This window comes from Pelophylax lessonae (assembly GCF_965119305.1).
Source record: "Pelophylax lessonae genome assembly, chromosome: 13".
NCBI lineage: Eukaryota > Metazoa > Chordata > Amphibia > Anura > Ranidae > Pelophylax > Pelophylax lessonae.
Window position 1 is genome coordinate 28,744,850 of NC_138780.1, and position 14,155 is coordinate 28,759,004.

Consider the following 14,155-nt stretch of genomic DNA (forward strand, 5'->3'; position numbering starts at 1 on the left):
GAAGAATCGATACCATATTTTTTTAAGTAAATGGAAAAAATGGAAGGAATTTACAAACACTAGCAGATATGCTGAAATTTTGAATAAATAGGAGAGATGGGAGAGAAAGGAATATTTAAATTTAAAGGGAGAGGGGAGGATGCACAAGAGAGGATTAGAAAGGTGGTGGAAGAGAGGGGGGGGGGGGGGAAGAGTTTGCTGGGGAGAAGTAGAAAATATATCTCTGATGAAAGATTTTGTGAAAGTAATTTTAGTATTGTTACCTGTTTTTGAAAATAATAAAAATATTATATATATATTAAAAAAAAAAAGAAAAAAGAATGGAGTAGAAAACCTCTGGAAAAAAAAGGGCCTTAGTAAGAGAGGTGACCAAGAACCTGATGGTCACTCTGACTGAGCTCCAGAGATCCTGTGTGGAGATGGGACAAAGTTCCAAAAGGACAGCCATCACTGCAGCTGTCCACTGAGCTGGTCTTTTTTGCAGAGTGGCTAGACGGAAACCTCTCCTCAGTGCAAACTACATGAAAGCCCACTTAGAGTTTGTAAAAAAGCACCAGAAGGACTTTCAGACTGTGAGGAACAAGATTCTCTGGTCTGTTGAAATCAAGATTGAACTGTTTGGCCTAAAATCTGAATGTTATATCTAGATCAGTGATGGCGAACCTTGGCACCCCAGATGTTTTTGAACTACATTTCCCATGATGCTCAACTACACGCAGAGTGCAGGAGCATCATGGGAAATGTAGTTCCAAAACATCTGGGGTGCCAAGGTTCGCCATCACTGATCTAGAGGAAACCAGGCACCGCGCATCACCTGCCCAATACCATCCCAACAGTGAAGCATGGTGGTGGCAACATCAGGCTGTGGGGGTGTTTTTCAGCAGCAGGGACTGGGAGACTGGTCAGAGTTAAGGTAACGCTGAGTGGAACAAATTACTGAGATATGCTGCTAGAAAGATGTACTGCCACTATACTAATGACACTGGCAGGCAAAGGGTTAACATCGGGGGTGGTCAAAGGGTAAATGTGTTCCCTGGGAGTGCTTTCTAACTGTGGGGGATGTGCTTGCCCTGGGGGAAAACAGGGATCCGTGTTACTGCTTAGCAGAAACACCAGATCTCCATCTTTCCCTCTCACAGATTGGTGGTCTGCCTTGAACTCTGCCTTGTCATCAGAATCGGACTGATGCTGCATCCACCTAGGTAAGTATGATTCTGGAAAAAGAAACAGAAACCCCATACTTCTCTTTTATTGAACTACCACAGTACTCACAGCGTTGTGGTAGTGGTCATTGAAAACTACAAGCTGACAGCCGCAAACGCTGCTGGACCTTGTAGTTTTCCATTTAGAGAACACGGTGTCTTTTTTGAATTGTGGCACCAGACACGGGGAGAAGATCCCTGGTCTGCTGTCACAGCAAGGATCAGGAGGGGGGCGCAGAGGTCGGTGCATTCATCACATGTTACATGTTACACCCTGAATATGTGTAACATGTTAATAAAGGTGAACGTATCCTTTAAGATTGCTTGCAGGATTGCTGGGAAGTGATAAGTACCCTATATCATGCAAAAAGTCACTTCATCCCAGTACAAAAACGTCTTCTTGCAAGATTTTGGCTGTTCTGCATTCCCCAGGATCTTGCTAGAAGGAATGTGACATCACCCTCATCTAGGCAAGATACCGTTAAGTACATAATCTACTTTTTTTTCTTTACAGGTCCATTTCTGAACTATGATTAGGCAGTGCATTTCACAGGGAAGGGGTTAGGACTAATAAATGGACTTCATTATGCTGCAATGTCCACTTGAAGTCCCGTTGAGAAATCAGGGACTATGCCACTCAAAAATAATACCACAGATGTATTAATGCCTTAATATATTTTATTTTTAATAAGAAAATGGAAACATCAGATTAGACTGTCATATATACCACAGAAAAAATCCCACTTCAATCATTATATATGGAAAAATGTGTGAACTTTTCTATACGTGCTCCATCAAATTCCCAATGTGTCCGGTAGTGATGTCCCTTACTTCCAGAATCGGTAGATTTTTTCTTTGTGACATCTGTTGCGCTTCTATTGAACTGTAATCAAAGATGGGCCAATGTCAGCAAATATTAAAACCATATTTAAATAATAAATAGATCTTTTTGTTTCACACTTTCTCACTCTCATTGATTTATATTATAAAAATGACCCCGAACTACATTTACACATATTTATTTATCCAGTTTCAATGGCACATACTCAAAAAGAATCTGCCCATACATTCCCATTGTAATACATTGTATTTGTCTGCTAGGAATATTAAAGGGTAAAATGATGATTATTTGCACATTGTGTTATCTTTTCTTGCTTGTTGGTCTTTATTTTGATACGTTGTATTTCATTAACAGATTTCAATTTCACTAGAGATCTTGTGAACACCATGTCTGCATAAAGGGGGACTATGGTGGGTTTTAGTCAATTGAATTTAATTTTCTTTTATATTGTTATTTTAATTGCATGAAATCTTTATTTTACATATAAACATTTAATATACTGTATGCTGTTTCTTAAGCCCCGTACACACGAGTAGAAATTCGGCCGGGAAATTTCGTCCGACGACCGATCTGCCGATTTTCGGCTTGTTAGTATGGTGCTTCCGACAACCGACTCCGACTTTTCGGCCAAAAAAATTCTGGTTTGCAGGCTATAAAATTTTTGTCCTCCGTCAAAACACGTCCGATTTTCGTCTCATTAGTACAGATTTCAATGGGGAAAAATCTGATGAGCAAGACTAGTCATGCTCAGAGATGAAAGAACACATAGAAAGCAATCCAACACATGACATCACTTCTGAAGTAGAATTCTGTCGTACGGGAAAATTCGTGTGCAGTCTAGGCACATTCCAACCAACAGACACCACTCTGGACAAAAGACGTACGACCGGTCGGCGGAAATTCGTTGCGTGTGTACGAGGCTTTATTTTCAGTGTGTTCCGTGCTTGATGGATCGTCTAATAGGAAAGCCTAGCACCACAGTTTTGTTCCTTTTAATTGTAATTGAAGATCATTCAGCTGTGTGTGTAAACTGAGCTCCTGCTATCAAAATCTGTATTTACACCACAGCAGTGTTACATTTCTTTATGCAATATGTTCTTTCATTAAGCTGGCTGAAAGAAATAAATATAATTTTTTTGTTTAATTCTCTTCTGCTCCTGATTATAATAAATAACTATTAGCACATGTAACCTTATAAACAGTCAGTAGTTTTCATGTAGTCAGGCCTGACCATAGACCTGCAGGGTCAGAGAGGAGCAGTGAAGCACAATGAATGTCTAACATAAGAAATCTGGAAGAATAACCTACATTTGGAATAATCAAAACAAAATGGCGGCTCCTTATGTATACATAGTTACAAACTATTAAAACATACAAGATTTGTAGTTTGTAAACAGATATAAAAGATTTACAAGATTTCTAAAATTGTACCACATACTAATATGATTCTTTATAGGAAGCTTATCATATGTAGGTATACAGTATATGTTTGTAAAATCCTAAAGGCAATATAATTCAAGATAAATTTGCTTTGAAAAAAAAAATGGGACTTCTATTATCTGATAACATCCATTGCTGATATTAGATATAAGCAGATAGAACGGAGCTACTCACAGAAGGTGTAAGAGGCTTGGAAGCCCTTGGCCTGGTTAGACTTGTCACTGTGGAATACGAGGACCATAGAATTGCCTTTGGAGTAATACACAGGGATGCTGCGATCACCACAGAATGGACCCCTTTGTGAACCATCTATGAAGAGTTTTAGATAGTCGTACATACAGAAACTGCCATACTCTACATGGAAGTCACTTATGGTCAGAGCAATCTGAAAAAGAAATAAAATTATGACTAACATGACAGCGGTGTGTTCATGAAATGAACAAACAAATCAATTGTATTGCATAAAAGGGAGTGAGCATATTGTTGCTTACAATTCATTGATGTTACTGTCTACCCAAACATTGACATTAACCTCCCTGGCGGTATGATTCTTTTGGATTTTAGGTGCTGAAAGTGGTACCATTATTTTGCATGTAATTCTTGTGAATGAGCAGCCCAAACCAACTGTGTACATTATATATATATATATATATATATATATATATATATATATATATATATATATATATATATATAAATATATATATACATATGTGTATACATATATTTTATATATATATATATATATATAATATATGTATGCAGTTTGTTTGGGCTGCTCATTCACAAGAATTATGTATATATATATATATATATATATATATATATATATATACATATACATATATATATATATATATATATATACTGTATATATAAATATATATATATATATATACATAAAAAGTACAGTAAAACTGCAGGAAAGGGCACTGGGGGGCAAACTAATGCGATTTTTTTTTTATTTTGAATAGTATCAGTGTGTTTGGTGTGTTTTTACATTTGAATTTGCCGCCGGTTCCACCCCCCTGTGAACGTCACGTCGCAGGAGACGGAAGCCATGGCACGGAGAGGATCGGGAGGAAGATCCACCGCCGGGACACATCGCTGGATCCCGGTGACAAGGTAAGTAACCCTGCTTACAGGATCCAGCGATGCTTCTGGCGGTACCCCGAGTGTGGCTCGGGGTTACCGCTTTTGGCTCTGAAATTTAACCCCGAGCCACGCTCGGGAATACCACTAAGAAGGTTAAAGCAGTTTTAAACACAAGAGCAAACATTTAATTTTTTGCAGCTTAACACTGATGGCTGCTTTAGTTTTCTTTTTTAGGCCTTATTGCTTCTATTTTCATTTAGTGATCAAGCCAGCGAGTCTGTTGTGGAAAGTCAAGTAAGGCTTCATAAACAGATTTCAAATGTCACTCCACCAGATTTCAGCCAGTTTCACAAATTACCACCAACGCTTCCTGTCATCACTAGGGAATGATCCAGAAAGTCTTGGTGGTAGATAGTCTTAGAGCAATCTACTTTAGATTTGCCAACAGCCATGTCGTGTAATGGCCTAAACAATACATTCAGTTTCCATTCACTCAGGTAGGCCATGGTAAACGCTGGTGAATTTAACACGGGTTGTATATTCAGACTGTAATGTGTCTGTCCAACAATAAAGTTTTGCCTATGTGACAATTTTAGAGAATTAGGAAGTCCAGTAATTAGAGAGAATTAAGGTATCTTGTTTTACCTTATATCCGACAGGAGCTGTGATGGTGTAGTTACAATTCATGTTTGGACTGTAGTTTCCTGGGTATCCCGGAGATGCAAAGTTGCCTTTAGAGTTAAAGAAGGTTCCTCCACACTGAACTGTGAGAATATAGATATAATCAATACAGTAAAGAGATTCATAACAGTACATGACATCATTATATGTTTAGGCATATATACTGTATATACATAGTTCATTCTACCTTTCAGAGTTCCAGGTTAGTCTTAGGCTAGGACCCCGCTCTCTAACCCTCATAGCAGAGCTTAGACCTAGAGATGGCCTACACAGGCACCAAATTCTGCTTCACAGCAAGAACGGGAGAGTTATGTCTTCTGCCTTAACCAGAAGTGGCACAACCACTGCATGGGTTAACTGCTTCTTTAGTCTAGAACAGCCTTTCTCAACCATTTCAACACAGAGGTGCCCTTGAAATAGCTTTCCAGTTCTGGGAAAACCCCAGATAAAAGTTACTTTATCTACAACTCATGATACATTAGTGTGATGGTCAGTATGAAGAATGCTTCTTACGCTTTGCTTTTTATTTATGTTACTTATATAGTGCTGTAATTTACACAGCGCTTACATATACATTGTACATTCACATCAGCCCCTGCCCTCAAGGAGCTTACAATCTAAGGTCCCTAACTCCCATTAATATTTACACATAGTAGGGCCAATTTAGACCAGATCCAATCAACCTACCAGCATATCTTTGGAGTGTGGGAGGAAACCAGAAAACCCATGGAGGCACAGTGAGAACATGTAAACTCCAGGTAGTGTCATGGTTGGAATTCGAACCAGTGACCCTTTTGCTGCTAGGTGAAAGTGCTAAGCACTACACCACTGTGTCTACACTTGTGGTCATGGAAGAATTCCCCTCTTCCAGATAGCTAAAAGGATCAATGGGGACAGAAGTAACTTATCTGATTGGCAGAACTTTCTCATTGCTCAAGGAACCCCTACCAACTTCTGAAGAAACCATAGGGTTCCAGGGAACCATGGTTGAGAGGTTTTTTTTAAGTAATGGAAAAAAATATTAAAACTTTTTTAACTTAATATTTATGGATATTTTTTGTCTTTGGTTGCCTTTAAAAACTACAAATTAATTTTTGTATAGAATTTGTATAGAAGGGATGGTGGCAACCATTTCCCCTACATTTGAAGTGATAATTCGTTATTTTGTTTGAGAAACCCTGGTGTAGAAGGTGATAAATATGTTGAAATGCTTACCTTATTTCTTTCTCCCACAGGCTTCCTCCATGCTGTATGACTGGTCCCTGAAGCTGCTTCTTTTTGCCGCTCCCCTGGCTTTAGTCTCTCAGATATCATCAAGTACAACACAGGATCAGCAGTCATGCATTGTATGTGAACATGTTGATGGCTCGCCCACATAACGGGACATTGGAGAGCATAGATGAACACTGGCTGCCAGGTGGAGGGATGGTTTGACTGCCGCAAATTTTATCCAACAACACAGGAGAGTTCTTAGTGGGACCGTCATAGATCCTCATGTAGTCCGACTCGCAGTTAGGAGTGGACTGGATATTAAAGCTACTGAAATTTAGTGAAGCCTAAAAAGTAACACAAAGAAAATATATAATCTACAATAAACCATTAGCATCACATATCTGTAACTGTTAACTGGGTTATCATGTAGTTGCAATATGATGCAATCGATGACTATATTATTGCTGGAAAAGTGCTTCAGAAAAAAAAAATAGGAATATGTAGGATTCTAATTTCTGTTAAATGATCTCACAGCCAGCTCACTAGATTGCTTTTAAAAAGGCATGGATTCTTTCCTAGGTGAAAATAATATAACTGGGTACTAATATTTATGGGTAAAGTTGATCCATGAAATACCCGATTGCCTCTGGGGGGATAAGGAAGGAATTTTTCCCCTGCTGTAGCAAATTGGATCATGCTTTGCAGGGGTTGTTTGCCTTCCTCTGGATCAACTGCGGGTATAGGATTGTGTATATGGGATTGTATGGTCGTTTTTTCTTTACTGTTTTTTGTCTTTATTGGTTGAGCCAGATGGACTTGTGTCTTTTTTTCAACCTGACTGACTATATAACTCTGTAGCTATAGACATTTCTAGCTAAGATATCTCTTAAAAACATGTGGGTATTTCCCATTGATTTTCCTTGTAGTTTCTTCAGTGAGACAAATAAGCTTAAACAAGACACATTTGGAGGAAGAAATGTTTAATGGAAGTCTTTAGTTTAATGCTATATTGAAGAAATTCAAAGAAACCTGTATCTGTAGATATTGCAATTCTGTTACAATTGGTAACATACTTGTAAGAACCAGAGATGTAAATAAGCCAAGACCCATTTTGTTCCTGCTAAAATCCCCATTCTTACTATCCCCTCAGTACCAGATGTGGGGTAAAAGAAATCTGGTGCTTCACAGTTGCCAAAATAGGATCCCAGCCATGAAGCAGTAATGATAGTCTGCAGACTATAAAGTGGGCTATAATGAAGGGAAGTATTATTCCAAAATATGGAGCAATTTGTGGTTGAATGAGGTTCAGAGGCATTTACATCTTAAAAGACCTACTCTATACCTCTGTCTCAGCCATAAAGTCAAACCACCGCTATGGCACCTCTTCAATGTACAAAAGTGTGCTGTTCAGGTAGGGAGTATTTGGGCGTATTTGGGCCTGTTACTTGGCTCTATACTAGTCAAGTCTCTTTTTATTTTATAAATGTAAAATTCAGGTGGTCTACAAAACAATCTTCAGATGGCGGTTCATTTTCAAAGCTAGGTTTTGCATGTCTACATTTCTGTTTCCTTACCTGCCCTGATGGAACCCTGATCAGCCAAACGCAGTCAGCATTATTAGGATAAGCAGAGGGATAGTTGGCAGAAGTGAAAATTCCTGTCTTATTATTAAGCAAAGTAGCACAGACACCTGGGAAATAAGAAATAGACATATAAATTGTATTTAGTTACTGGAGGAATAGACTGATAATAATATTGATAATGAATTGGTTGGAAACAGGGGAGAGGGTATTAACCTTCTATTAGATTAAAACTGATAGCATTTTGAACCTAAAACCAAACGAACATTGAGTTTAACCCCTTTATGATAAAAATAAAAGATCCTTAATGCCTCACTGCAGTGCTACAACTATAGCATGTGTTAGTAAAACGGCACGTATCTTTGCAACTACTTTGTGTATACAAGGGAATTATACCTCGTTTGTTCGGGACAAATTGAATCATCACTTCATGGTGAAAATTACACTTTTTTCTGATTTATAACTTTTATTTTTTCAAAGAAAACTGGCCAAAAAGCGAAAATTTAGCTTTTTTGATCAAACTTTTTTTTTTTTTTTATAAACTGTAAAAATTCCTTTAAAATGCAATTGTAAAAAAAAGAAATATCATCCAAAACTGGAATGTACAGAAACTTACTGCATTGATAAAGTCGGTTAATTTTAGAGACATCCAAGACGCTCAGTCCGATTGTCTGGCCAATAGGCACACTGGGGACCAGCTTGGGGACAATTGTGCGTTGGTTTGAAGTGTTGGAGAATGCATAGCTGGAAAATGTTGAATGGAGATAAAGTTGACATCTTACCATTAAAATATTTTATAATTTATCAGTAATTCTTCAGCTAACACAAAAGTCATAACTTACGCATCATAATGCATCACTGAACCGTAGTCATATGGACTGCCCAGGTTATTAGTGTCTGCTTTAGCAAAATTACCCCAGTATCCTGTAACAAGACAAAAGCAGTGGTAATGTCTCTTTTTTGAACACATGGCTGAATTCTCTTTGTGTAAATGTCCACAGTACCTTTAGAGATATACTGGAAATTGATGTCAACATAATTGTCACGATCACTTCTCGTGTGCTCATGGTAGAAGCCCAGGGCATGTTCTAGTTCATGTTGTATAATCCCCCTGAAGATGCAGCCACCACCCAATGAAACTGTCTGGCTTCCACCAGTTCTTCCAATATATGAGTAGCAGCTAGGAATAGTAAATATACAGTTCAAAAGAGTTACGCTTTAATACCATTTAGGAGCCAAAGACAATAATTTTAATAGAAATAATGACTGATTCCGAGCTACAGAAAGTGAACAATATCTCTTTGTGCTAAGTCCTTGATCTTTCTAACTCATATCAGCAGGTGTATCCCTATGCATGTGCCCAATTCTAGTAGGAGGTAAGGTGTTTGGGAGCTAAATAACGTTGTGATGGCTCCAAGCATTGAGTGGTTACCTTAGTCAGAGAAGACTACAGGGAGCAGTACACAGGCCTTTTGAGCTGTGAGGAAGCATCAGGAGTCAAGTTTCAGTTCACAGACAGATTCACAAGCGCCAGTAAGCGTTGGTCGGCATTCAGCCGGTGCCAAGACATCGGCATTTTTTTCTCAAGTGTCCCAATTCTGTAACTTGTTGAGCCAGCGGAGTATCCCACTCATTCCCTTCTCCCATCCAATCTCCTACAATAAAACTAAAGACCAAAAATGCCGGACTGTTCATTATCTAAGATCTCACACTTGGGCAACGAGCTTAAATGTGCTGTCCATGTTAACGATAACCATGGCAGACTAACATCAGGCCCAATGCCTGGAAATATTGCTACACACTATTTTTTACACATGATTAATTAATACTATATAATTGTTAATTGTATTATTGCAAGCGCTGTTTTATTGTTGGTTATGATGGACAATAGACAACCTTACCCATCATCAGGTATGATGTTGAGATAATCGTCTTCTGTTGTAAGAGGCACAAATCTCACACAAGTCAATGTCTCAAACTCTGCCATGGCGAGCAAAATCTTATTCAGGTCACTGGGACCTGGAAACAAAGATAGAAGGTTGGGTTTCTACAAATAATAAATAGCAACGAATACTTCAATACAAGGGAAGAAAGAGGGAACTCACTGTAGTTGGAATCTATGACGTAGGGAACAGGAACAGTACCATTATCACTTTTAGGCCAAAGGCAAGAAGGACAGTTCATGGCACTGCGGTCATTTTGTATCAGCATATCACCTCCATACATGGGTGTTTTGCTATCTGAAGATACAGAAAATGGATATGGTTAATACACTAAAATGCATTTGATTTAAGCTGCCCATTCACTGTGAACTGGCTGAAGTTTGCAATGTGGGTGGCTCTATTGGTCCCCTCTCATGCAGCATTCACTACAGCACAGCTAACATACTCCTTGAGCTACTTTTTCCACCCCTAGTCTGAGCTCTACTGTAAAGGGACTGCAGACAGCTGATTCTTTGTCCAATTAAGGTACTTTCATCATTTGCAGTGTAAAAAGAGTACAATTAAGATGTTTTAAGGAATACAGAGCTGCATTAATTCATGAATTTTTATCTGCCTGGAGTTCAGCTTTAATTGTAGATTCGGAACTAGGATTTGCCAAAAAGGAATACACAGTTTTACTAGAGATATTGATGCTGATTTTCTACTAAATTCCCATGCAAAGTGCAATTTCCTTTTTAAAGTGAACAGTCTATTTGCCTTTAATTAATCAATCTCTTTGTCTCACAAGTTTTACTGCAATGGTAGAAGTGAATAGGAATAACCAATCAGTCTTTTTAGAAATGGAATACTGATTTAAAAAAAATCCTTCAGCAATGACGAAGATCTTGTAACCTAAGACAAGAGCATCATATTTGTCCTCTCATGCTATTGGATAGTCCATCAGTGCATGGTTTAAAGGATCCTAAAGCTCATAACTTTATTTATTACAATTGGTTATTGTCTATTTCCTTGCCTTGGTTTAGCACCCTCATAATACAGTAAAGAACCCTTTGATTTAGAATAATTACCTTTATTAGCTTTCAAAATCTTGCTGAAGATCCCTTGAGGTACTTCTGAGCCTTCATTCTTTGGGGCTATGTATACAAAATACATGTTAGGCACATCTAGTGAAATAATTGCAAACAAAAAAGTGAACGTGACTTAAATTTGTGTAAATATTGAACCCATTTTTAAAATTTGATTGTTTAACCCTCCTCTTATGTTAGAATTCCATTACTATCCATGATGTTTAGGGTCGGTTTTGACCCGTGTTTTAAATCAGCCATAAAATACCCTTTGAATAATTATTTATTATCAAATTTGTTTCTTACCTCTTGGTTACCTTGTTAGGCTTCTTTATCCTTGAAAAGATTGGTTTTAATATTTTTGGTGTGACCCCTTAGACCTTTCTTTTGATAGCATACCTCTCATTTTCAAATTTAAAAAATGGTAAAATAAAGTCAGCAACTCTGAAATGTATTTGTCCTATGTTTCTTCACTTTATTTAGAGAAGCAGACAAGCAGGCAAAGAGATAGGCCCCTCCCTAACTACAGCTCACAGGGTTGAGAGGGGATTGGCTGTCACTGTTACTAAGCAGAGAGAGTGTTTATGATTTCAGTTTTGGCACTTATTAGTGTCCTATAATCCTATATTATAACTGGGTCAGAATTGACCCTAACACCATGAACGTCTTAATTTTCACCACAGTATTTTATAATTTAGTGAAAAGGATTATTTTTCTATTACATTGTTTAAATAGAGGTTCCTGACAAAGTAAAAAAATCTTGATGCAATAAACAAATTTATGTGATACTTATAGACATTCAAAACCTGAAAAGGGGTCGGTTCTGACCCTAACATAAGAGGAGGGTTAATAATAAAAAAGTGTAGCTCTACAAAACTATCCCTGATCTGTGAAACTTCTGGTTGGGTAATCCTTTAATTTTGCAGTGTTTGCCTCAGTCACCATAATTATCATTAACACAATCACCTAAGTAAGGGGAGATGAGGTTAAAAAATACCCTGTTGCCAGGGTCTACAAAACATATCATTAAATATAAAAACCTCCCTTGTGTAAATAGCGGAAACCTTGAAACGGCTGCTTGTATGTGATATCAGCAGCCCCAGCAGACTCAGAGCTTTCACTCAAGTGATACTTTATGGTATTTCTCTTCACTCCTCCCCCAGCAGCTACATAAAAGGTTATGTGGGGAGGTTAGGGGGAGGGACGGAGATGCTGGGCCAGCACAGACAGTAATTGAACACTCCCAGTAGAGGGGAGGGCTAAGAGAAGTAATGAGGGAGGGGGCTGTGCAAGGGAAGTTATTCTCAGAGTAGTCAAAATGTCTTTGCAAGTTCAAAGCCACATTGCAGGTGAATAATAACTAATTTATGAAAAGGGAAATACTGCAAGCAAGCATTTAAAATAATTGATTTTTCTCTGGTTTTATCTGTATTTTTTTTTTTTTTTTGGTGAAAGGGTCTCTTTAAGGTAAGGGATGTTTACCATAAGAGCTATAAAAATGTAGAATAGTATTCACCATGGGCTGGTCCAAGATGGGCAAAGATAAATATTTTTTTAGATTCTCTGGCCAGGCTGATTATGGACAATGGAGCAGTACATACTTTGTACAATTATTGATTTAGGAATTAGGATTTAGTATTAGAAATGTTATTAAAAAAGGCTAATAAATTGGGGAAAAAGCAGAATAATCAAAACAGCTGCTAGAAAACAGAAAGAATGCAAAAAAATATTCTTTAAATAAGAATGTTAAAAATCTTACCATCTTTGTTCACTCCAAGTAGATGGTACTGAAAAGTAAATGTTTTGTATAAATATCTTAATTCAAATAAAATAAAATAATAGGAGATAAAAAGTCTTGGCCCCAAACCATCCCTATCTGAAAGAGTCCTCCTCAACCCTATGGAAATCTCTTAAAAGTGAGGTAAAATCCTTTCTTAGACAGATGATACCACAACAGTCATCATTGGAAGAGTTTACCGTATCTCCTGTTCTGTTCACAACTATAACATTTTGGATTTCCCCTCACTTTCTGTCCTAACTGCAATGGTCGGGGCAATTGTCAAATCTCTCTACAGTGGACCCAGAAGGTAATGATAAGTTGACTGTTCTAAAATCTAACAGGATTCCTAAACCCCCACCACTTTATCCAAAACTAAAGGGGAAAGAATTTTGGCTAGATTTACACTTAACTACTAGCTAATATTGTCAGTATCTTATTGGATCTTATGTTTTCCTAAATATAGTTTTCACCTTTCCCCTGTACTGTTCATGTCAACTCATAATCTCACCTGTATTTGTGCAGATAGAGGTAGACTGGTCACCAGCCCCGTAACACAGCCCAGAAGCAGGAGGAAGACCTTTTCATTCATCTTCTTCAGAATTCTCCTTCAATATAAGGTGAAATATCTTCTCTCTGAAGCTTGGTGAGATACTCATCTTCCGCATCACCTTTTATACAGGTACCAGAGAAGATCTAACCAATCGTGAGACAGGAAAGCAAATTCCAAGAATGACCTCAGTGGACGTGTATGGGAATTAGAAACATATAATTATTTCATGTGTGACACTATGGTCCTTATTATCCTATTAATATCTTGATGTCCCGCTGTCCAACTGGTAATTGATTGTCATGGTCTCCTGACAATTGTCTATAATGACATAGAAAAGTTTTTGTGTATATCATCATCGACTGATTTTTCCAGCTAAAATCTAAATAAATTGGGACTGGCAATTGTAATTTTACATTTATTTTTCAATTCATGGTTATACCCATTTTATGAGATAATTCATACCTACAGTGCCATGAGCAATGATTTGGGTAGACCTGGTCTTCACCCTAGTGCTGCCAGGCATAAGCGCTAACCACTTTGCCACTGTGCCCGCCTGGAGGTGTAGCTGGTTGATAAACACTGAATAATATCTATAACTATTGGCAATGCTGCTTGGGGAACCAGAAACTGCAAAAAAGCAAAGGTAAAGAGGAGAGCCAAAGAGCCTCATAGTGTAGTAATATTTAATTCAGTAAAGCAATCTTAAAACCAATAAATTTTACAGTCACAAGTCAAGAAGGAGAATGGGCGTATATTGTAACCAAATG

General features: G+C 37.8%; 1 protein-coding gene across 1 annotated transcript in view; it reads right to left on the reverse strand.

The window, feature by feature from the left end:
* LOC309569128 (cubilin-like) overlaps positions 1-14,155 on the reverse strand; it is a gene marked incomplete at both ends in the record, with an annotated part of 322,027 nt that overhangs the window by 167,827 nt on the left and 140,045 nt on the right. Inside the window, 10 exons of the mRNA XM_082274890.1 lie at positions 3,658-3,868; positions 5,224-5,342; positions 6,635-6,815; positions 8,046-8,161; positions 8,668-8,795; positions 8,894-8,975; positions 9,056-9,231; positions 9,953-10,070; positions 10,157-10,291; positions 11,062-11,127. Coding sequence (XP_082131016.1) covers positions 3,658-3,868; positions 5,224-5,342; positions 6,635-6,815; positions 8,046-8,161; positions 8,668-8,795; positions 8,894-8,975; positions 9,056-9,231; positions 9,953-10,070; positions 10,157-10,291; positions 11,062-11,127 — 1,332 coding nt within the window. The remainder of the gene's footprint in view (positions 1-3,657; positions 3,869-5,223; positions 5,343-6,634; positions 6,816-8,045; positions 8,162-8,667; positions 8,796-8,893; positions 8,976-9,055; positions 9,232-9,952; positions 10,071-10,156; positions 10,292-11,061; positions 11,128-14,155) is intronic.